General features: G+C 48.7%; 1 protein-coding gene across 15 annotated transcripts in view; it reads right to left on the bottom strand.

The window, feature by feature from the left end:
* Positions 1-25,633, bottom strand: part of Nav2 (neuron navigator 2) — a 658,579-nt gene that overhangs the window by 153,947 nt on the left and 478,999 nt on the right. For 14 of the 15 annotated variants that reach the window (XR_010060052.1, XM_063278060.1, XM_063278151.1 and 11 more), the window contains one exon: positions 491-1,583. Coding sequence is in view for 14 of the 15 variants with exons in the window: in XM_063278060.1 (XP_063134130.1) it covers positions 491-1,583 (1,093 nt within the window). In the remaining variant the exon portion in view is untranslated. Of the gene's footprint in view, positions 1-490; positions 1,584-19,464; positions 19,602-25,633 lie in introns of those variants that run through there. The other variant, XM_063278325.1, reaches the window with a different exon arrangement.

The raw sequence follows: 25,633 nt of genomic DNA, 5'->3' as shown, positions 1-25,633 counted from the left end.
TCCCAAGTGCTGGGGATTGAAGGCATGCGCCAACCACTGCCCAGCTGGCCCTTGTCCATCTTATCTCTTCTTCTTTCATATCTTCTAGAAAGCCCCAGGAGGCAATAGGGATTACCAGACTCAGAAAGTTCATTACTAGTGCAGCCATGAGAAATTTTATATAGCAGGGTGGTCTTAAGCCTACTTAGTATACGTTACAATTCATTTTGGGTGACACCAGAGCAGCCACCCTACATTACATATTCACATCTATATGCTTCTAGTGCTTCTGAAATGCCCTAATCCCCACAGGCCTGGTGAAGCCTTCTTACCCTGGGGTCAGCTCACAATGTCTCCTGACCCAGTACAGTCTTGCTATAGCGGTCGCCCACCCGAGTGCACCAGGATAGAACTCTGTGTTACTTTAGCTGTTGGCTCACACGTTCCCAGTCCCTGCATGGACAGAGCCCGCAGTCAGGCTCTTTACCAAGGGGTAGCAGGTGCTGCCTACCTGTACAGAAAAGGTGCGACCGTGGCTGTGTTGGGATGGCTGTATTGCTGCTGAGGCTGAGGTAGCTGGACACTGACGGTATTGCTTCCAGTGGTCTGTGTGGTCCCGATGGAGCCGCTGACGGTTTGGCTGCTGATGCTGTGGTTCAGAGTGGTCCCTCCCGGGCCTTTCCCCTCTGAGGATGCCAGGCTGGAGGAGGAGCTAGAGTGCCTGCTGTCCAGCTGGGGCTTCTGGGGAGGAAGCCCTGAGCTCAGCTTCCCTCTGCTCCTCTCTCCTTCCTTGGGAGGTATGGGGGCACTTGGGGACTTCCCAGGCATGTTCTTCATCCCTGGTTTTGGTATGCCGCTGTGGGATGGTGCTGTGGCCTCCTTCTTGGTGCTGCTGAGCTTCCCGCCTTTGGGGATAAAGCTGGCGATCTTGGAGGACTTTTTGGGCATCTCTGTCACAACCACCCCACTGAGCTCTTCCTTGGGTTCTTCCTTGAGGTCAGGCCTGTCAGTCACAGAGACTCTCTTGGTGAGGTCCTTGCCAGTCTCCTTCTCCTTCTCCCTCTGCTGTTTCTCCTTCTCTTTCTCATTGCCCTTTGGGGAGCTCTTCTTATTGGTAAGCGCCCTGCTGAAAGTCCTCTGTGCAATGCCCTTGAGTGCAATCTTGGGGCTACTGGATGCAGGGCCTGCAGTAGGAGGCGCCCTGTTAGCGACCTCCAACTCTTCGCTCTCTTCAAAGCTGGGCAGGATCTCTAACCGCTCACAGCTCGTGTCCCGGGATGCTGAGCCCTCGCCCGCTTTGGAGCCTCCCTTACTGTTGAAAAGTTTGAGCTTTTCCAACATGGATTTCTGATTGTTGGGGGCAGGCTTCATGGCTTCAGGTGTGGGCCTGGGAGCCTCAGGCCCAGCGGGTTTGACTGAGAGCATGGATGACGTAGCACTATGCTTCACACTGAGGGACTTGCTGCGCCAAGGCTTGGAGGTCATGCTGGGCTGGGGGATGGCTGAGGAGGAGCAGTTAACAGGGATGGAAGGGCTGCTTTCCAAGGAAGCGGGCACATTTTCGCTCATTCCGGGATGGGAGGAGGCTGAGCTGGCCAATGGCTCTGCAGAGACAGGGAAGGGAAAGTGACCTGAGTCATATCCACTGAGCTACACTGAAGACACAGGAAGGCCAGCCATGGCTACCCAGCCAGCCATTCCCCACTCGTATGCCCAGAAGCTCCATGACTGGAGGTGAGGCTTATCTGTGGTTACAATGTAAACCCAGTTCATCCTCCCGTCCTTCCAACGCACTGCACCTCCCCCAGCCTCGACACATCTTGGTTGTGTCTGTTCTGTAAACACATGCCAATCTTAACAGTACCATGCAGAGAGCAACTAAGAATGTAAATAATCTACCGAGAAAAAGAGAAATCCTTTACCGCTACCACATACCACTCCTGTGATATTCGAGGGTGTAGGAAATGAATGCTTTAACTGATTGAACCCAGAATTCCAGTTATGAACAATAGTCAAGAAATATCCAACTTCCAGAGGACAACTTATCATAGACATTGAAACAGACCAAAGTAAGTAAGTATGAAATAGAAACTGAGGAGAAACCAATAATTTTAAATGAAAAACAGATTATTCACAAAAATTGCTAATTCCTATGCAAGATTTTCTATGTTGACACTTTTCCTCCCTTCCTTCCTTTCTTCTTTCCTTCCTTCCTTCCTTCCTTTCTTCCTTTTCTTTCTTTCTCTCTCATGACAGGGTTTCTCTGTGTAGCTCTGGCTGTCTAGCAACTCACGCTGTAGACCAGGCTGGCCTTAAACTCAGAGATCTGCCTGCCTCTGCCTCCTGAGTGCTGGGATTAATGGCATGAGCCACCATGTCCAGCCTAAAGAATTTCACATGGTCCTATCCCATTCAGGGAAATGGGTGAGGCGTATTCTCTGTATTCACTTGGGAATTCACAGTGGAGAGAAATGAGGAGTTCTCTTCCGTGAACACTTAAAGCCTACACACATGCCAGAGTGGGCGTGAACCGCCAACCTTTCAGTGAACAGCCAAGTGCGCCGAGCCATTGCGCAATGGAGACATCACGCTGGCGTTTTCAAAGGCTTACAAACGGAACAGACTTTAGAGACCTTCTTTTCCTTAAGAACACAATCTGAGCACTGCCGCTGCCCCCATCTCCAACACACACACACAAGGCTATCTGAAAGTCAAGGCTTCCCCTTTGGCAGGCACTCAATGCCTGCTTCCTTGCCCACAGCCTTCTCAGAAATCCATGAAGGTGTTTCCATACAAGTGCCAGGGCCGTTCTGGGAAGTGTGGACTCCCCTATGACCGTCCTGTCACTTACCACGGTGGCCCAGCATCAGAGAACCCTCCAAACTGCAGCCCCTTCTTCAGACAGAGCTGCCATGATGTGTCAGTGGCTCCAAGTGCCAGTAGCTGCTAAAGAAAGTGGCCAGAAGACAGAGCAAACACCCTCCACTGAGCCTGTCCCCCACCCCTCCCAAGCCCAACCCCATCAGCCCCTTAAGAGAAAACTGCCTGCAAAGTCACAGTGACAGGACTTACCTAGCAGCGGCCACTTTCTCCCACAAGGATTCTCTAGGAGAATTTCTGCAAGCTGAGAGGCTGCCCTTCCAATTGTCACAAGTGTTTTCGGTTAAACTGCTCATGTTTCTAATTAACTTTTGTCATCCGCAACTACTCCTGTGCCCAGAAGCCTGGCAGGATTAACGGCTGCTTCCTCGGCTCTCTTTCCTCCCCCCCCCTCCCCTTCCTAATACCTATGTTCTGCTGCCTTCCAGCAACAGAGTAAACTGTACATAGAGCGGCTTTTGATGATTTAAAAGTTAACGGCTGCTAAGGCTGGGTCAAGGCAGCCCTGTGTGGGGTGCGAGCGCTGGGAGCCCGGGCAGCCGAGGAACTGGCTGAGTCCGCCCGCAGCTGCATGGGGAAGCCACAGCTCTGGGTGATCCAAAGCAGACCTCCCAATGTTTTAAAACACATCCATCTTCCTGACTTACTGGGGAATTTGGATTTGGAGGGGAGGGCGCTGCACAACTCCTCCACTGAAACTCACGGGTGTAGCTGGATCTTTTCCTAGGCAGAGTCACAGACTGGCTTACAAACCTACCTAGATAAGCAGCTTGTCATAGGGTCTCCTTGGCTTGTCCGCCCTTCCTGGGGCGCTGTCTCATGGATGCTGGAGGCGTAACCACTCAACATGCCGTTACACGGTATTCCTGTTCCCCTTTTACAAAGAAGGAAACTGAGACCAGGCAGGGCTGCTTGTGACTGTGTCCTTTCAGCTAAAATGGAATAACTGGGTTTAGAACCCAGGTCTCCTGACATAGTACCCTCACCAGAGACACCACAGCAGTGACATCTATTTATTTGTTCGCTTTCGGTTGTTGTCAAAGGCGCAGTCCAATGCATCCCAGGCTAGCCTTAGATCTGTTCTGTCGCTGAGGATGGCCTCCTGCCTCTATCTTCCGAGGATGTGGAGCTGGGGGATGAGCTTGGTGCACGTCAGGAAAGCACTCTTACAACCTAAGCTCCATCTCCAGCCCACCACCCCCTTCTAAAGAACAAATGCAGACAATTAGTCTCTAAGGCCCAGGGTGTTCTCCAGACGTTGCCTTTCCTCGTGCCTTACACCGATGGTGATACCCATAAGGAGGGGCAGCCACACCCCTCAGCATGAAGCAGCTGTACCACAGAAGAGTCCCTCAGGCTAAGGAAAGTCAGTTTTCAAGTCGGGGACCACTTCTCATAGTAAAAATGCCTTTCCCTTCCCCTGGGATCTTATAGGAAGCCAAATGAAACGATACTCATCCATCCATCCACCCACCCACCTGCCCACACCCTTCCTTCTTCTACTCATCCATCCCCTCCCCCTCCCCCACCCTCTCACCCACTCACCTTTGCTCCCACCCACCCACCATCCATACGCTCAGCATGTGCACACCAACAGCCCATGGGTCACACACACCAAATGCTGTTTCAGACACTGGCGACATGTCCACAGCTTGCAAGACAAAGATCTTCTGCCTTCATGAACTTTGTATTTTAGAGATAGGAAACAGGAAATGATCCATCAACGCCGTTCGCCCCAGGAAAGTAAGTGCTAAAAGAAAAGCAAGGCTGATTTGTAAGAGAGGGGATTAGCTGCAGGCTGCAGAGGTCTCAGAGATCGAGGCCAGCTCTGTCTACAGGGAGAGTTCCCGGGGTTACACAGCGAGACCCTGGTTTTTAATAAAAGGAATGAAGGCAAACTATTTCTACTATTTCTCTCGAGATTTTTCAGCTGTGCTCACATTAAAATCCCAGTGAGCCCTTAAGAAGCCTCATGAGGTCAAGCCATGGCCATTTTTGTCCCACGGGGGAGCCTCATGCCTAGCCTCGCCCCTCACACGCTAAGGCCCTTTACTGCTCTGTGTGGTAGTGCATAGAGTATTTTATTCTCAAATATTCTCCCCCATGTTTACTAATGGAGAAAGCTGTCTGGGGCAAGGTATTGTCAACCTTGTTAATTCAGAAATGCTGGTGTCCTAGGAAAACAAGCCTGGTGGATGGTGGGGGGGGGGGCGGGCTTTCTAAGTGAAGAGAGCTACTCTAATAACTAACAGCTCTTGCCTTTCCCCCCTCATGTATAGGGGCCTTCCCCTTCCTTACAGCAAAGGAATGTGTTGGGGAGGAGGGGGCAGGAGAAACGCATACAGGATTGTTCTGGACATCCTATCCCCCACAGTGCACATGGGCCACCGTTGGGAAGCGACTTGCTTTTCCCAGCCCACACATGAGCATTTTTTAATCCTTCTCAAGGTATATTGCCCCCAGCCCACGTATAAACGAACCATTTCACATTTATTAAATATACATTTAAGTTTCAAGTTGACTTAAAAACATGATGCAGAGGACCAAAACTGGTTCGGAGAATTGGTGAAAATCATATAGGTTTGTGAGCGAAGCAGTTTGAAGAAACACTATTAAATGAAAAAAATATTTTAATATTAAATCTATTCCTTTGTCACATGTCATGCTGGCTTCAAAGGTCATCTGAAATGGCTGCTCTGGGCACTCAATCCACTTATGTCTTGAAGAGTCTGAAGTATACTGCTGAGAATGGCCAGCCAGCAGCATGACCTGGTGTCGATGAGCACAAATAAGTTTAAAATAAGCACATCATGATACACTCAGCAGCTTGTGAATGTGTATCTGCATACGAAGTTGAACAGTGCTGAGATACTTTTTAAAAAGTTACTGCCTGTCTGCCTGTCTATCTCTCCCTTCCCTTTCTCTGTGTATGCACACGCATGTGCGTGTGCATGTGTGTGCACCTGCATGTGTGTCCTGGCACATGCATGCTTGTAAATGCATGCTTTCTGGAGTTGATTCTTGTAGTTGATTCATGTAGATCCTAGGGATCCAAGTGACATCTGCGCATTGAGAACCTTCCCTTTCTGAGCCATCTGGGCCCCTGCCCCCATACTCTTATTATGTACAATAAAGTCAGATATAATTTGCTCTAGTGTAATGTTTGAAATGCTAATGGCAAGGACTATGGGGTGGCTCAGTGTATGAAGGGCTAGCCTTCAACCCCCAGAGCACATTTACCATCCTGGGCATGGAGACATTTACTTGTAATCTCAGTGCTTGTGAGGTAAAGACATTGGTTCCCTGGGGCTCTGGCTTGCTGTCCTGGCCTGCTTGGTGTGTTCCAGGTCAGTGGCAGATACCGCCTCAGAAAACTACTAAGTGGACAGTGCCTTCTGCTCTCTACACATCTGCACACACACGCACACCCACTACACAATGGCAGAGACTTTTGTGGATCTTTCTGATCCGCTCCTGGTTTCCCAGTGCCAGTCTGGTCACCTCAGTCCTAAAAGACCAGTTTCCATAGTCCAACTGACAAACCACTACTTAAAGAGAAAGCCTCCTTCGGAACATCCTGATGCCTTTGAAGAAAAGGAAAACGTCTGGGGGTGTTTTTGGCAAGTAGCCTCTGCCTTCTCTGACAGGAACCCAAGGGCTCTAAATGGAAACATTGTGACTGGGTGCGGAGCAGTTTTTCCTCTCCCCTTCAGCAAAGGTGAGATGCAGCTCAGGACTCTGCTGTGTGAGGGTTTCCGACAGGGAGCCAGCCGTTGGTGGTCTGGTCCTGAAGCCAACCGGCACAAAGACAAGAGTGTATTCCAGGACGGCTGACCCCAGCTCCTGTCATTGCTACGGTGACTTGAAACCTGACTGAGGGAGGTTTCCTGTGTAAATCTTCTCCAAAGCTGTTGGGGGAACAGATCTGATAATTGAGCCTGGGAAACTGTTTGCAATTTCCTATAATTTGTTAAGGTGTCAATCTTGAACATTCAGATTTCTGAGGGTAATTGAAACCAGTCGAGTTATCCCAAGTGTATGTTTTTCAGAACAGCCTCGGTTGGTATCCTTACAGCCTTCTGAGCTGCAGCATGGGCGTGCGGGTGTGGCTCTGTTCAGTGGCTCTGCAGGAAGACACCAGAGATGGCTGGAGGAACCTTCTCTGCATTGTTAAAAACAACGATTTATCATCATCATCACTATCACCATCACCATCATCACCATCATCATCATCATCACCACCACCATTATAATTAAATCTCACTTTTTAAAAGCCAGGTTTCACATCACCCTGACTGATCTCAAATTCATTACGTTACTGAGGATGACCCTGGACTCCTGATCGTCCCGTCTCCACCTCACGAGGTTGGGATGACAGGTGAGCAGCGACATCATCTGGCTTCAGTGTCTAGTATCAAGGAAGAGACTTGAAGAGACTCTTTTTTGTTGGCTGCTTCCTGGGGGAGCATCCTTAAAGAAAGGAGAAAAAGCAGGCACAAAGGTGGCCATGGAGGTCAGGCACCAGCCTGGGCTGGGCTTGGGAGGGATCATGGCTTTGGATATACACACGTCCACAATTCCAAAGGCTCCTAGAAGGTCTGAGCTAGAATACAGATTGTGATTGACACAGCCTAAATTCTGTAAGCTGCTTTGTAAGGTATAGCCTTCCGAAACCTCAATACCATCCTCCGTTTCTTCTGTCTTATAGGTGCCACTAATCCCCCGATGTCCCTTGCTACTTTTTTTCATTTCAGAAGAATAAGCAGCCCTCAATGTATGGGACAACTATGTTGGGTCCTTTTTTAAAATATATGACAAGGTAATCGTTCCCCTCCAATGGCTTGTTTTTGGATAAAACCCTGCAAAACTATGAGTAACGAGGTCATTTGTTTTTCCTGCTGGTAGCTTAAAAAAACAATGTAAGAAACTAAGGAAGCATCACTCCATTTCCAAAGCTGTGCCTGGCATCTCCTCTCCGATGAGGGTCACCAGGAGGTGGCTCTCAGATGCCACTCCTGCTGCAAAGAACTGGGAAGCCAAGTGATGAAGTCTGCCTTATGTTACCTCTATAACTGTAAAAAACAGAGTCAACTCTTCAAACATGCATCTGCCTGTTGGTCCATCTCCAGTTTTGTTGGGCTGTCCCCCCTGACCTCCCCCACCCGCCCTGCATCCTGTACGTCAAAAGATGTGTCACACATGAAATCTTAAATCCTTCTAATTATACAGATGAAGAGACCTGGTGCTTAACTGTGGCGTTTAAAGGAAGCCGTCCCATCCCTATAATACCTTTCCTTTTCCCGGCTCAGTTAGCTTAGGCTAGCCCCAAACAAACTATGGAGTCACGGATGACCTTGCACTTCTGATCCTCCTTGCCGCCACTTCCAGAATGCTAGGATTTGGGGTATGTACCACATGCCTGGTTTATGTAGCACAGGGTACTGAACCCAGGGTTCCATTTATGATAGGTTAAGTATTTTACCAACTGATACCCCAAGTCAGGAAGACACCATTAAAATGGGAGGCATCTGTTTTCCTCTTCTCTGAAGCCATGGTACCTTGAAAACACCTTCTTCCTCTATTCAACTTATTCAAAACACCATGGAAAATCCTTCTTTAATTGTTCAAGCCATCTCTCTATCTTGTACCATATATGGCCACAAGAAAGAACAAAATTGGCTGTGGAAAAGCTGCTCCCTTTGCTTCCAAGGGTGGATGAGATTTCACAGAGAGGCGAGAGACTCTTTACGGGGGACAACCCCATTCCTCAGGAGATCACTGTCCACAGCCAGCAGCTTTTTTGGCAGAGAGGAGCTGCTGTGTGCTGTTGTAAACGCAGTCTTCTACCACAGTAAGCTCTTTGCAAAGTCTCCTCGCCCTAGCACATGGCCTTTCATGCTTTGTCCTGATGTAAAGGAAGGCTGCTCACAGAAGGAGCCTCCCGACCAGTGTTAAACAAAGACAGGTACACTTCCCTGGAAGCCAGGCAACAGGCAGGAACATGGAGGAGTAGTTCCTGGTCAGGGAGGTTTGGAAAATGTAGGGCTAAACAGTGGTCAGACTGTTTTCTTGTCTACAGGACTCTTCAAAGTCTCTGGACACTGGGACTATCCAAAGGCTAACGAAATTGTGTCTTTCCTAAATGTATTTTTGCCACAAACATGATTTTATGGGATGGTTTAAGAAAAAGGTCTATTATGCTAAAAACTGACTAATGGGTGTGTGTGGGGTGGGGGGCAAAAGGGATGTACAGACCAAATCAGGAAAAGTATCAGCTCACCAGCTAACCAACACTCACAGGGGGATGTGCTTGATGCGTCACCAGAACAAGCCTGTCACAAAACCCTACAGAAGCCAGTACCCGCTGGAGGGAAGCATCCGGAACAGGGAAGACAGGGTTGCTGCCCACTACACAGCGCAGACCACACTAGAACAACGGAAGCCGACAGCTCAGAATTCTTAGAAAGTGTTCTCAGAGAAGGTCACATTGCCCTCTCTCCCCAAAGAGGACCTGGGCCTTGGGAAAGTGATGGCATCTCCAGTGTCTCACGCTCAGTGAAGCGATGTTGACCACGAAATCCAGCACCTGCCATGTGACAGGGCCTCCGCCCTGCCTGCCCACGATATCTGGCGACAGGACCATGAAGCTGCATCTCTAAGTGCCTCCTAGGAGGCTCAGCAGACGCTGAAGCTTAGCCCTGGTCCAAGTCTGCTGGGCAACTGCAGCTCTCCAAGGACCAGGAGTAGAATGGAGATGACTGACAGGCTATCCCTAAGGGTGTCCCCTCCCCACCCCCATCCAGGTTCCTGCCTAATGACTCCGGGTCAAATGAACAACAAGAAAAGGCAAAGAAATACCCTTCAGAGCAGGCTCACGACACAGAGAATCGAGGACTTGTTACAGTACTAGTTGTTGAGAGCTAACGCGTAAGAGGAGAGTAGTTGGCCTAAGTTTATGTGTCCACCCCATGTCTCCATGCAGTTCTCTCTTCGTAGGAGTCTATTTAATAAAAGGAAATGTTGCATGCACGTGAATGTGCATCTATGACACTGGTTACTGAAATGTGTGGTAGTCAACATTCATGGAGCAGTCCCTTCTGTTGGCTTCTTTTCATCAACATCATAAAGCTACTGTGGCAGATGACAACTGTCCCCCAATTCTACCCGTGGGGACACTGAGGCTCAGGGACAGAGGAAAGGGCCTGAGGTCAGATCGGAAGTTGGTAACTTCACTGCCAAGTCCACACACTTCAGCGACACTTTCTACCCACTTCGACTGGATGTAAGGTTCGAGCCTGAGTTCGTGCTGGAGAGATGGCCCAGCAGGCACCTGCAGACCTGCGTTTGATCCCCGGAACCCACAAGGCAGAAGGGAGAGAACCAATTTTTGCAACCAGTCTTCTGACTGCACATGCCCACACATACAAAAACATAAATATAAGTTAAAAAAAAAAAAAGCCTGGGTCCTCCTTCTGGTCCGAGACACAGGTTTCAGAGACTACAGCATCATCTGCTAACCTTTAAGGCCTTCCCTCAGGGAAACGGGTTTTCCCCTCCAGGAGGTTCACTTTTAAAAATGGGAATATCAGACAGCTTAGTGATAATCTAAGTATGGTTTTTGTTCTTCAGAATTTAGGATGCTGGCAAGATGTAATCTCTCGGCTGTTATTATGTTTTTCCCCCTGTCAATCAAACCCGGAAGCCAACCAAAGAACTAGCATATTGTATTCCTGGGGTGGGGGGGGTGTATCATGCAGAAAGCAAGCGTTGAATTGGACCATTATTCACTATCTGTGATCATGTTAGGCCAAATGTGCAGGAGCCGGAGAAAAAAGGCAGTCATTGATCCTCGTTCTGCCAAGTATGCAGACACTTGGTATCAGATAGATCAAATAGTCTCTGGGCCTCATGAGTGTCACTGATCCACACAGCACTGCCAGACTTCTGAGCCTTTCTCCTGACAGTTGTCTTCTTAATGGAAAAACAGAATTCGTTTTTAGAAAAGAAAAACGTCTGTGGCGGTAGAAAACACCCCCAGATGCTGCTCAGCGGCTTGACTCACGGAGTCAGGCGGGATGCAATTCCTCCAGGTGTCTGCTCTGGTTTCTGTGCGCGCTGACAAGCCAAGCGGGCAGTGGAATAGGTGTTTGAAGTGAAGCACTCACTTGGTGACTCTCTGTGAGCTTAAAGGGCCTTTTACAAATCAGACAACCACAGCAAGGTGCACAGAAAGCTAAGGAGCATTTTTTTTTCCCCGCTCCACGGTACCTGGGCCACATAGCACTGTCCTGGTGGGCCTTGCCAGCTTAGAGGTCGCCTTGAGCGACTTCTCCTGGTGAAGCTCCCACTCATAAGGAAAAGCCCTGACCACCACTGGAATGCTCAACACCTTGCCGCGTCCTTAAATAATTTCACTTCACGGACTCATTTAAAATTATGAGTTGGAGATTTGATAGCTTGTTGGTAAGGTGAGGTCCAGCTTGTCTCCACTAGGTCATCTTCATGTGAATCCGGTGGTTATACGGTTTTGTTTTAGGGATATTTCATTTTTTTAATAACGGTTTTAGCTGACATTCATGGAGAGAATGGGTACTTAGAACTGTGCCACTAGTGAAAGGAAATCCTGTCTAGAGTATGTTTCTTTACAAAGCTGTGTCACACCATCCTTTGGGCCCTCTGCTGGAAAAGTAGAATCAAGACTCAAATAATGCCTTTTAAATTGTATCCTCTAGTATTATAGATGTAGGACAGTACTGTATCATACCTCTGTGGATGTAAAATAGCTTGTACCTGCTTTATGATACGTAGTAGTGACCGTGCTTTGTCAGAGCTGTTTTTAATGATGTTGCTCAGAATGTTTTCTTTCCAGATGATGATTGAGAAGCTAATTTAAAAATAAAATGGTGCCAGGTACCACAAGAGTAACAAAAAAAAAATTATGAGTTGGCTGGAGAGACGGCTCAGAGGTGAAGAGCACTGACTGCTCTTCCAGAGGTCCTGAGTTCAATTCCCAGCAAAAATATGGTGGCTCACAACCATCTGTAATGGGATCCGATGCCCTCTTCTGGTGTGTCTGAATTTAAGTAAATTTAAGTAAGTGCACTCATTTAAGTAAAATTTAAGTAAGTGCACTCATTTAAGTAAAATAAATGAATAAATCTTTTTTAAAAACATAAGTTCTTGGCTGGGAAGATAGCTTAGTTAGTACAGTCTTTGATCAACAGGCAGGGAGAACCTAAATGTAATACCCTGAACCCACATGAAAAGGAGCCAGGCATTGTGTATGCACCTAAACCCCAGCTCTGGGAGCACAGGAACTCTCGAGGGCTCACTGGCCAGTCAGCCTAGATGAACCAGTGAGCTCCAGGCCAGGGAGAACCTCAAAACAAACGGGGTGAGCTACTTGAGGAATAAAACCTGAGACTGACCTCTGGTCTTTGACCCCTGGCCTCTACACACATGTACATGCAAACACAAATGAAACAATAAAAAACAAAACAAAACAACTCACTTCATATAAGTACCTTAGGAAACGAGTTGGCTACAGCTCAGAAGTGAGCACCTTGCCCTGAGTCCTAGCTGGTCTGAGGCTGAGTGAGAGCTGGAACACTGAGGTCAATGCTCTTCTTAGCAGACTCTCCTCAGCAGGAGCAGTGAGCACAGCTCTCTTCCTTTCTCACAGTGAGCAAAACGGGGCTGCAGAATGTAAACACTTCTGTACATACACACGCAAACGCACGCGCACACATGCACACATACATAAACCTGTATACACATACACACATGCATGCACACACATATACATACATAGATACATACATACACACATATACATACATAGATACACATATACATACATAGATACATAAATACAAACATACACACCTATACATACATAGATACACACATATACATACATAGATACATAAATACACACATACACACATACATAGATACATACATAGATACACATATACATATATAGATACATAAGCTCTCTCTGATCCTCAGTACCCAGTACATATGCCTGGCAAGCCTCTCTTCGTCCTCTTCTCAGCCAGCATCTGTGCGCGTTGGCCACCTTACCAGGCTCGCTGGAGGTGGCTCAGTGAGTGCACAGCTCACTGTCTGGTGTGATGACTCAGTCACTCCTGGCAGCATCTGGTTTGTTCTGGTGAGAATCTCAAGCCTTTCTCCACGAATGAGGGAGAGCAACGTAGAGCTTCGAGCTACAGTGGGGAAGCCTGTAGGTCCACTCTCAGACCACGCTGTAGCTTTTCAGACTTTATAAGCAAAATGGGCTTCTTGCATACTGCTTTAGAGGGTCTTTGCCAACCCTAGTGATGGGTTCTGGAGGTTGGCAACTAGGGATATGATCGCAGCTCCGGGTCATTTGGCTGTCTGCCCTTGGAATCCTAGGGCAACCACAGGCATGGTGCTTACTCCTCACCTTCATCGGATCCCACGCTAGGCCCAGGCCTTTTCATTCTCAGTCTTTTGTTCCAGGTGCTGAGGCTAAGAACAATGACTCTATAGTTTAAGCCTTCAGCATGCCCAGCTCCCAGCAAAGTGACAGACAGGGAGACTCGGGAGCTGGAAACTAGTCAAAAGGATGTATCCTGTCCCTGCATTCCCCTGCCTCTGTCTGCTGGATGCTGGGAGACACTGTGCCCGCTCCACCTTGCTGCTCTGCCTCTCACAGATCCGAGGACAACAGTGACCAGGGACCGAAATCCCTGCAACTGACATCCCAGATCACTCTTCCTTCCTCTCGCTCACCTCGGGCATCCTGACTCAGTGGTGGGATGCTGGCTTGTGCAGGTGTGACCGCAGACAGAGTGACCCCAGTCAGGGAATGAGTGGGGACGAAAACTCATCTAAGTTATTTAACAATAACTTTCTGTCTCCTCCACGGAAGTTCTGGGAATCTATTCTTCATAAGCAGTTTTTTTTTAAAGTGTCCAGGCTCCCACATCTAGTGATTAAAATCAAACGCACAAGAACAAAATATACAGATTCTGTACTTAATCAGGGTAAAAATCTGGTCAGCCAAATGTATTCACGACACTAATCACAGCCAGGACTCCAGGGGTCTCTCTGTTCCATCCAAGCATAATGAGAAATGGGACATATTACTCAAGTGGAATGTTCGTCCCCAAGTACCCAGCACGAGCACACGCCTTTCATTCAGCTGCACGGACTGGATTTATTTCCACAATGAAGAAACCTTACAATATGAACTCCCAGTCTCCGCTCGGGGGTGGCGGGGAGAGCTAGCTGTCTCATACTTTCCTAAGTGTGCCTCAGCAGCCAGGAAGGAGTAGACGATTCCAAATAACATCAAACCAACCCCTTGACCCTCAATCCTTGTTGACCATCCACTAGTTTCAACGAAGTAGATGAACTTTCTGTGCCTACAGTCGGGCTTTTGACCGAAGATGTGAATTAAGTGACAGAGGCCCAACAGCCGTTTTATCCTCCCAACCTGGGAATTAAAAGGGGAAATGAAGGTAATGGGAAAGACGTCTGGCACCAGCCCCACACCAGGGCAGTCTGGCCTGGCCATGCCGTTCTATTCCTGCAGAGGGCACTGTGGAGCCTATCTTTACACAGCAGTAAAATCTGTTGGAGGGTGGTTGAGTCCTTGCTATCCCACAACTGGAGAATGCGGGGGTAAGGGGAGTGCAAGTCCAGCTCTGTCCAATGTGGAGGTGACATGTCTCAGGCTCATTGTCATTTGTAGAAACTAACAAATCCGCGGGACGAAGCTATGAAGTGAGGGGGACATGGGGTAAGAAGAGGATTGGAGCCATTTCTGGAAAGAGGGTAGAGAGGTTAGGTGGGGGAGTCACAGTTTTTAGAAGAACTCCTGAGACCCCAGGGAATGGCCACTACATGAACAGAGAGAGAAGACATGAGGTGGGAACCTTGCAGAACCCTAGGAAGTCAGTTTCCATGTTCAGCATGGTGTGCTGGAAAATAGACAACCTCCACATTGGCAAGACGAAGAAGCGGCCTACAGGATCCTTCCAGACTGTTCTGTCAGCTCTCCGGAGGTCAGGCAGTTCCTGCCAAACATCTATGTGTCTCGGTGGCAGGCCAGGGCAGCTGTTACTCACACACTGGGACTCCCTCTTCCTTTGCCTGCCTCTTACAGCATTGCTCTTAGCCACTCACCTAGTGACGGTCATGGCTGATGCTTACTCTTCCCCTCTCTCCCCACTCTGCTCATCATAGACCAGTGTCATTTGTATTTAATACTAGCCCCATACACACGTAGCCCATTCCTCAAGAAGTCAGTAAGTCAAACCAGGCCCACCTTCTGCCTTTGTAAATGAGATACAACCACGCTTATTCAGCAACAGGTTTCTATAAGAAAAAGTGCCAGGATGTGGTTGGAAGTGGTGGGCTGCTGGGATATTCCTGACTGAGGAAGGCACCCTCCCCCCCCCACACTTTTTAAAAAAAGATCAACAGGAAACAGGAAAGGGGAAAATTGAGGCCTTTCTATGTTCTTAATAAAGCCTCAAACACAAAAATACACAATGTACCAGGCAATGCCTCCCTTTCATTGAAAACAAGATCCAATTAGGCATCCTAAATGTTTTTCAAGTGATTCCTGGCCTGGATCCGTTACATAAAACAGGGCCCAGTGATTCAAACCTGCTGTCAATACAGAGGTGGGGAGAGAAAAATGCCAGCTATTCTGCAGCTGTCCGGCCAGAATCCTGGAGGAGCTGCTCTCTCGACAACCCCACGCACAGAAAGAAGCCTGCTCCCCAGAGTGGGACCTAAACCAAATAAACCTGGCAGGGATCTGGTTAGGAGGACAGTCTTCAAACGGCAGCCAGGAATGTACGGGCTCCCTCGGACAACTCAGATTACACGGCCTGCCCGTGCCTTTAGTAACATTGCACACAAGGTCTGCTGAATCTAGTTTTTCTCTGGGTTGCCAGTAAGTTCTCCTCTCAGGGAAGTAAGCCTGCAGTGGAATGTGCCAGGCGAGCAAATCGTCTGAAGTGTGGGCCCTTGCAGGGTGTTTGACAGGGCACAGAGGGGACTAGGAGCAGTGTGGGTTCCTGGGACATTTAAAAAACAATTTTATGTTTTTATTAGCATATTTTAATTATGTGTCATAACTAGTTTCATATATGATGTATTTTTTATTTTATGTGTGCATATGAGTGTTTTGGCTGCATGTGTGTCTATGCACCACGAGTATGTCTAGTTGCCTGAGGAGGCATCTACTGTGCAGCCATCTTGCTAGAATCCTGGAGTAGCTGCTCTCTGGGCAATCACCCCCACTGTTATGTAATAATATATAATTCACACATATATCTTATATAAGATATAATGTATATCTAATTATGATGTGTAATATAACCATATATTATAGAAATTGTTATATATAACATATTATATATAATATATGAATGATGTATATGTCATTTATTATATATATAGAGAGAAGGAGTAGTGAGTGTGTCTGTGCGTGCATGCACATGCATGTGTGATGTACATACACCCATTTATAGTGCTAGGAAACGCACAAATATGGATCAAGTGAAGAAATCCAGTGCCATGCTGTTATCACTCTCTGTCTTATTCTCATAGAATAGGGCGTCTCATTGCACCAGGAGCTAGGCTGGCACCAGCAGCTCCTAGCAATACTATCTCTGCTCCCACAAGTATGTGGCCATGCCAGCTTTTTTACATGGCTGCTGGGGATTCAAACTCAGGTGCTGGGGATTCAAACTCAAGTCCTCATGCCTGTACGGCAAGGGCTCTTACACTGAGCCATCTCCCAGATGCTATACAAATATATTTTGATGACATTCACTGCCCGTGCTTTCTGTTGTCCCCTCCTAGTGAACTTCTTCATTCTCCAAGTCAGAAGAGACCAGGCCTACTGGAAGTGAAAAAGGAGTCAGGCGTCCTAACACACTCCATTTAAAAGTCAGTCTCTCTCTCTCTCTCTCTCTCTCTCTCTCTCTCTCTCTCTCTCTCTCTCGCCGTGAAACATTTTAGTCGTGAGCAGCACAGATTTTTAAAGTCCAATTGTATTTGAGTGGAATGTAAACATTTACTCAAGGCTGTGGGTGTTTGAAAGCAGGCGGTCTTTTTCAAGCTATTCAGAAGCACACGAGGATCACCCACCCCCATACCCCAATTCACACTTACTCTGGGAGGGAAGAGGCAGATACACCCCCAAGATTCCAAGTGCAAACGTCATCTTCATTTCTTTTCTACTCCAGAAACATGGGCCTCAAGCTCTCCTTCCTTTTGACAGTTTGCTGGTCTTAATGGGAGAGAACTGAGGAGCTATCAAAATCCCACGGTGCCACGTGAGCACTAAAGAGGCGATTAGCCTTTCATCTGCCGGAAGCTCCCAAGTGATGCCCTTTCACCCCCCAGACAGAATCACTTCAGGGGTGTTCTTTTCAGGACAGCTGTCTGGATGAGAATCCTGGAGACTTGCTGGGATCTGGCCAGCCCAGGTCTTTGTCATCATACTGGAGGCCTTTGTCACCATACTGGAGCAGGGAGCACCATTCCTTCTGGTGGGAGGCAGCTAGTGTTTCCACCCCTGCTGAACTACAAGCATCTTACTGAGTGGTCTGTGAGGCCCACCATGTCCTCTGCCGTCCATGACAGAGTTTGGAAGTCACCAAGAGGTCTCAGCAATGTGCCAAGGTGAACCATGAAGGCGCCATAGAATCTCATTTCTGCATCTGTCCTCCCTGTTCTTTCAAAAGGACAGCCATGCTCTCACTTTCGCAGAACCCAAGAGTCTGGGGCCACTGTGCCAGCTAAGGCTCAGTCAGCCACTGTGCCTGCCTCAGACATTCTTGTTCACATATCTCCGATGGACTTCTGTTTCCTCCCATCCCACGTCCCACCTGAGCACTTTGACATATTCTCTCAACTTTCCAGTTAATTCACCTTTCAGATCAGACCTCATCTTCCAGGATGATGTCTGGACTCCTTTGGAGTTAGACAGGATGCTCCATACAGAGCTCAATAAAGACATTCCTCATAGGGTTCCCTAGTTCCTAACCAGACCACATGCTCACTGGAGCACAGCTACCGAGCTCAGTGCGGTCTGCTGTCTCCATGCTTCAAACACAATATTGGGTGTATAGCGTCCCCCATGCTTCATGTACATTGCTGGGCACATATTGTCCCCTATGATCTAAGCACAGCACTGTACACACTGGCAAGGTGGGAACCTTACAACCAGGGGTGGGTGGCAACCGTCTTCAGATTACAAATCTTTCCCTACCTTGCCTTTAAGGAAATCAAGATTATACATACATACATACATACATACATACATACATACATACATACATACATACATACTGGCAAAATGAAGTTATGAAAACTAGAGACCAGGATTACATGCTGTTTCAAGATAAAAAAAAGTAGGTGACGGTAGAACAGATGACGATCATGCAATGAACTCAGATGATCTTGTGCTTGGGCTGGGGTGTGGCTTGTACAAGGAACTGAATTTGTTCCCTACTAACACACACACACACACACCAAGACAAAGTGCCCCCTCAAACTCCTAAACAAAGGAATTCTGCCCCCCTTGGAGTTGGTATTTGTTTTCTAAAATCACACTGATTAGAAAACAAGCAGGCACAGGGATGGCAGGCCCACAACCCTGACCTTTGGGAGGCTAACACAGGAAGATCTACAGGTCCAAGCTCCCATGCTGCACGAACGTGGCTCTCCTCCCCAGTTTCCACCCCACTTTCCTTCCCTCGAATGTCTGGCTGGACTAGGGCCATCACCCGACATTTGTAGTTTTCTTACCAGTTGCTTCTCCATCAACTTAAGATGTCCCTGACACAACGTACGGCTTTCTCCAACTAACAAATCGTGTCCAAACTGGCTCAGTGGGGGGACGGAAAGATGTCTCATGGGTTAAGAGCTCTACCCAAGGACTTGGGTTTGATTCTTAGCATCTACAGTGGGGGGGAGGTGTTCACGACTGTATGTAACTTCAGACGCAGGGTATCCAGTGCCTTCTTCTGGTCCCTACAGGCACCAGGCATGCATGTGGCGCACAGACAAACAGGCAGGCAAAACACCCATGGACACATTATATTAAAAACCAGCTTCCGATCATGGAGAGCCTTGTTCAGTTCTCAACTCTGAGCCTTGCCAGCCGTGTGATTAGGCAGGGTGTTCAACCACCCTGAGCTTGAGTTTGTCTTTAAAGCAGAGGATATCACTGGCGCTCGCTAGTACTGACAGGATGGACGCGGTGATGTGCAAGGGGCCAAAAGCATCCCTTCCAGGCACCTGAGACTGACTCAGAAATGAGGGCAGCCACTGTTGTTGTCACAGCTGCCCTCTGTGTCCAGCCCACCACCTTGGAAGCAGGACCTCAAGCTATTCATGAGACATGTACGGCTGTTACACGGATAAGCAGTGAGGAGTCAGGAAGAAGGAAGAGAAGGAGGAAGAGAAGGAGGAAGAGGAGGAAGAGAAGGAGGAAAGAAGACAGAGTGTCTTAGGGTTTTATTGATGCAAAGAGGCTCCATGACCAAGGCAATTCTTATAAAGGAAGACATTTAATTGGGGCCGACTTACTGTTTCAGAGGCTCAGTCCATTGTCACATGGTGGGAATCATGGTAGCATGCAGAGAGACGTGGAGCTGGAGAGGGAGCTGAGAGTTCTACATCTTGACCCTCAGGCAGCCAGGAGGAGACTGTCTTCTGCAGACAGCCAGGAGGAGGCTCTGATTCCGCACGGGGTAAAGCTTAGGCATAAAGGACCTCAAAGCCTACCCGGACAGTGACACAGTGACATGTTCCCTCCACAAGGCCCATGAAACACATGAGTCTCCGGGGGCTATTCCTATTCAAATCACCACAGGTAAAAGGAAAAAAGGGAGGGGGAGGTGAGCAAGAAGGGAAGGAAGAGAAAGAGCAGAGACAGAAAAGAGGAGGAAAAAGAGAGGGAAGGGGAGAGCAAGGTAGAGAGAAAAGGAGAAGGAAGAAGAGAGGGATGAAATGGGCAATAGAAAAAGAGGAGGAAGAGAAGGGGCAGGAGGACAGGAGGGAACAGGAGGAAGAGGAGGGGGAGGAGAAAGAGGAGGAGGAAGAAGAGGAGGGGGAGGAGAAAGAGGAGGGGCAGGAGGAAGAGGAGGGGGAGGAGAAAGAGGAGGGGCAGGAGGACAGGAGGGAACAGGAGGAAGAGGAGGGGGAGGAGAAAGAGGAGGGGGAGGAGAAAGAGGAGGAGGAAGAAGAGGAGAGGGAGGAGAAAGAGGAGGGGCAGGAGGAAGAGGAGGGGGAGGAGAAAGAGGAGGAGGAAGAAGAGGAGGGGGAGGAGAAAGAGGAGGGGCAGGAGGAAGAGGAGGGGGAGGAGAAAGAGGAGGAGGAAGAAGAGGAGGGGGAGGAGAAAGAGGAGGGGCAGGAGGAAGAGGAGGGGCAGGAGGACAGGAGGGAACAGGAGGAAGAGGAGGGGAGGAGAAAGAGGAGGGGCAGGAGGACAGGAGGGAACAGGAGAAAGAGGAGGGGCAGGAGGACAGGAGGGAACAGGAGGACAGGAGGGAACAGGAGGAAGAGGAGGGGAGGAGAAAGAGGAGGGGCAGGAGGACAGGAGGGAACAGGAGGAAGAGGAGGGGCAGGAGAAAGAGGAGGGGGAGGAGAAAGAGGAGGGGGAGGAGGAAGAGGAGGGGCAGGAGGACAGGAGGGAACAGGAGGAAGAGGAGGGGAGGAGAAAGAGGAGGGGCAGGAGGACAGGAGGGAACAGGAGGAAGAGGAGGGGAGGAGAAAGAGGAGGGGCAGGAGGACAGGAGGGAACAGGAGGAAGAGGGGCAGAAGGAAGAGGTGTGGGAAGACAACTGTTTCCTTCAAGTCACCACTTTGCATTCTTTTGTCTTCAAAAAGAAGTGAGAGAAGAAAAAGACCAGCTCAAAGCTATTCCTAAAGAAATGTGTTTTCCAAGAGAAAACCCACAGGACCCTCGATTGCAAACCACAGAAAGCCATGTGCTGTTCAACAGCCAGGAACCTCCCGATGACCCCAGAACTCTGCTGCCCGAGGACAGAGGGTGGGTTTTATGCGTCAGCTCCCCTGACTGTTAGGCTCTCTTCCTGCCTTGGCCTTTGCTCATGCCTGGGCCAGCCTTCGGTGCTGTGGATTTCAAAGGAATGTCAGCTACCTGCTCAGAGTTCCACCTGTTGCCGGGAAGTGGCACCATCTGTGACTGGGAAGGGGATGTTTTCCTACTCTGGAAACCATGTTCTACTCTAAGCTATTCCATATTGTATAAAGCAACAGTTTCTCAGGCTGTGCATTGCCCTTGAGGACTCCACTTTACAAGTATCTTTTGCCTCCATTTTGGGGGATGAGGATGACTGCAACCCCTGGGGGCACCTAGAACATAAACCTTTTGTTAGGCACCACCCATCCAGCACAAACTGACATACTGATAAATGATGTACTCCGGGGAACAGAAAGGGGGCCACACCGTAAGGCTATTGGGGTAAATTGAGACTATAAGGGAACATGCCCATATTAAAATCATATAAATGGGGGCTGGAGAGATGGCTCAGCGGTTAAGAGCACTGACTGCTCTTCCAAAGGTCCTGAGTTCAAATCCCAGCAACCACATGGTGGCTCACAACCATCTGTAATGAGATCTGATGCCCTCTTCTGGTGTATCTGAAGACAGCTACAGTGTACTCACATACATAAAATAAATAAATAAATCTTTAAAAAAAATCATATAAATGAAACCAAAACTTACTGGGTGAGCCAGACCAAGGGCAGAAGGGCAGGGCATATCTCCCTCATCTGAACTCCATAGTGGTCGACACCTAACATTATGATGGAGGGTTCCACACCAGCCTATTGTCTTATACATAGAGTGTATATCAAGGACCAACCAGCAGAGAACTTCCCAACTGTCCCTAGAGCTTTGCTTAACAACTGTTGCTGGGGTCAACTAGAACACCCACCACACACCTGTTGTCAGTCTAGACCTGGCCCTGACCTGTGCTTTTTGCTCTTCACGAGTTTACTGCACCCGATTATTCTGCCTTTGTACATCACGCAACCGAAATCTGCAGCTTTGTTCTTCAATCCAGCTCCAGCAGGTTCCTTCTGGCACTGATCTGCTCATTCGTTGTCTTATCAATACGGACTCTTACCCAGGCCCCTCTGAAGCTGCCTGGACTCTGATGTAACCCACACATATCCATATAGCTATATAGTATAGACATGTCTACGATGGGCTACGGGAGTTATTATTAGTCACTGGGATTACAATAAAAGAACTGGATAGGTCAGCAAGGTAGCTAGGAATATATGACAAACGGCTGTCATTGAAACCTCTAAACTGTATGAGTTTGTGGCTACTTGATAAATTCTAACACCGTGGGAGACACAAATGTGTCCGTCTATGTGTCTGGTATATTACACTCAGGATACTATCCCTTCAGAATTGGGTTAAAGTTAAATAGATACAGGGAAAGAGGATTAAAAAGTCTTTGCCATCCTTGAAGCCAAAGCGACCTCTTCGTCAAGGAGAAGCTAAGAGCAAGTGCAGGGGAAGTGCTTGAACACCATCCCCCACAGGGAAGGAGAATGGGGGTCAGTATGCCTGCTTTGCTACAGAGAGAACATGAAGCTGTCCTCAGACCCCCTATGAGGTGGGACTCGCCACCACAACAAAACGCACATACCTCAAGGGCGAGTTTTCGATGAATACAGAATGGTGCACGGCACCACAGGCTCATTTCCAAACATCTTTATCAAAGCACAAAGAAAGTTCACAGCCTCTTGAAATCCCTCTCCACTCCCTGACCCAGTCTCTGCAAGGCCGTGTTCTGTCTCCAGGGACTCCCACCTTCTTCTGAATGAAAAGCCATTTAAAACGGTCACCTTTGCATTTATTCCTTCACGCCTGCATTCAATACACAGTCACTGAGCATTTACCCTCAGCACTAGATGATTCCGGATGCTGGGGCTTTTTGACGCCGAGTGTGAGGGCGTCATCAGCAAAGCTCACCCTCGAGAACTGCACAGAGAAGTTTGAATCCCCCCCCCTCAAATCTCGTGGCGTCTCACAGACAGTTTTGATTTCGGTTGGTCTCAACCCATCAGCTGTCACGGGCTGCGGGCTGGATCCAGACATTAATCAAGAAGTGCCCAGCTGGAATGCCAAGTTGCACTTGTTAGAATAAAAAGTCTTATCTGTTTGTATTTATGTGTATCGGTGCTTTGCCTGCATGTACATATGTGTACCATATGTGTGCCTGGTGCCCATGGAAACCAGAGGAGGGTTTTGGATCCTCTGGAACTGGAGTTGGATTTATGGATGGTTGTGAGCCACCGTGTTGGTGCTGGGAACCAAACTCAAGCTCTCTCCAAGGGCACCAAGTGCCCTTAACTACTAAGCCAAATCTCTAGTGCCATTAAAAGCCATTTTTTAATGACAGACCTTAGGGACACATCTTCTAACTGCTCACCAAACTATATTAGCTGGAGCAGTACTGGTCAGCCTTGAGGTCACCAGCCTTACATGGTCACTGAAGAAAATTACAATGGGCACATTAAGAATTTATACAGTAGTTGCTACCAAGTTTGACGACTTGAGTTTGATTCCTGGGGCCAGCATGATGGAAGGAGGGAACTGACCCCTGCAAGTGTGACCTCTGACCTCCACATGTGTTGCTGTAGCATGCATGCACCCCTGACCCTCACGTACCACACCCTGAAACACCCACATAAACAAATGTAATTGAAGGGGTCAGTGGGAAATAGTGCTTGCTTATACAAGCCCGAGGATCTGAGTTCAAATCCCTAGAGCTCAGGTAAAAAGTTGGGCCTGGCTACACCTGCACCTGCAATCCCAGCACTGGGATAGGGGAGCCAGGGTCATAAGAGACCCGAGGATTTGCTGGCTGCCAGCCTAGCTCTAGGTTCAGTGAAAAGCGGTTTTAACAGCATAGGCAGAGAGGGAGACAGAGCCACAGCCCACCCCCTTCTCTCTTCCACACACGTGCACACCCCACGCAATCAGCTTCTTGTAGTACTTACCCTGTCTCAGGGACAGCTGGTGGCAAGTGTGTCAGACCATGTGCACCTCTGCCAAGAGTCCTGCTTGGCAGGGCTAGCGGAGGGCATAGGGGCCTCTACGGATTCCAGACACTGGCTGTCTGGAAACTGCTTTCCAGGGTAACATTGCTCCTCCTGGTACCAGAGAGCGCACGCACAGATGGAGAATGTGCACAAGGCAGGCTTCAAGACGAGGAGCAGGGGGTGAGCTGTGAGTCTCCCTGCTCCCCCAGCCCCACCACAGGCCCCAAAAGCTCTTTGCTTAGCTAAGCCATTCCAAAAGGCAAGTGTGCCAAAGCGCCTGGAGAGACTTCAAGGAAGCTGGCCTGCACCTTGGCTGTTTGATGGTTCTGGGAGGGTTTCATGCCAGAAGGTGATCTGAGGGCCTCGCTAATGAGACTGAACAGCTCTGATCAGTGTGCAGCAAGCAGTGGCCATTTCTACTGCCTGCTGACCAATACCCCAAGGCCAGAGCCTCGCAGCAGAGACCCGGGCTCAGGCTGCACCCACTCCCTCCGTGCATAGGCTAATCAGTTTATCTCCCATGTCTTTAATCTACCCGAATCTGGTCACCGACTCCCAGGAACAACACAGAAGGACTTTCCAAATTGTGGATCTGGACGTGTTAGGATAACCAGAGGACCAACATTTGGGAGTGACGAGAAAAATAAGTAAAATTACACCTGAAGAAAGATCAGCTGCTAATCAAAGACCCCTTTGTTCTAAAGCACTGCACAAGAATTATCACTGGGAACCTTTCTTAGTGAGCTCCTTCCTCCTTAAAACCCTATGGAAAGCGCCTTTACACACCTGCTTTACGCGCGTGCGCGCGTGTGTGTGCGCGCATGTACACACAGAGGTGGGGGAGAGAGAAAGGGAGAGGGGGAGGGAGGGAGGGTCGGGGGAGGGGGAGAGAAAGAGAGGGGGGAGGGGGAGGGGGGAAGAGGGAGAGGAGGGTAAGGGAATGGGGAGAGGGGAAGGGAGAGTGAGAGAATGAACCAAATACATGTGACTCTCTTGCTTACTTTTCTCAGTCAACATTTTCATCTCAAATTTCCCCTTCACTAGCAGTAAGCTGCTAGTTACTGGGTGGGTTCAACAATCAATAAGTTTCACTTCTAAGATTCCATAAGCAAAAGCTAACCATGCTGATGTTTATCAGGGAGTGGCAAGTGTTCATTTGCTAGGAATGTCCTCTGGGGACAGGTCATTCTGATTCTGGATCCCTATTTTGTCTTTAAAGTTTTTGTTTAAACTATATATTGGCATATAGGTATGTGCCCGAGGCATCCACTCCCTGGAAGATGGAGTTTCAGGAAGTTAGGAGCCGCCTAACATGGGTGCTGGGATTTGAACCTTGGTCTCCTGAAAGAGCAGTGTGAGCTCTTAACTGCTAAGCCATCTCTCTAGCCTCTACACCCTGGTTTACTCAGGATTGCTGAGGCAGAGCCAGGAAGTATGAGGCAGACTTGGGGCCAGAGGCAAGGAGATGAGTGTAAAGGTGGGATTTTCAGCTTAGCCGCTGTGGTCTCTTTGCCGTCTGTATCCCTTCTGACTCCTGTGCGCTTGATTTCTCTGATTTGAGCGATCATACGCACAGGGCTGGTTCTTGTCTCATGTCCACGGCAAGGCAAAGGTACTTGAGGTTCAGAGTGTGTAATGATCCAAAGTCACACGCCTTTCACGTAGAGAT

This window comes from Rattus norvegicus, chromosome 1 (assembly GCF_036323735.1).
Source record: "Rattus norvegicus strain BN/NHsdMcwi chromosome 1, GRCr8, whole genome shotgun sequence".
Classification (NCBI taxonomy): domain Eukaryota; kingdom Metazoa; phylum Chordata; class Mammalia; order Rodentia; family Muridae; genus Rattus; species Rattus norvegicus.
This window is presented reverse-complemented; position numbering and strand designations above follow the sequence as displayed.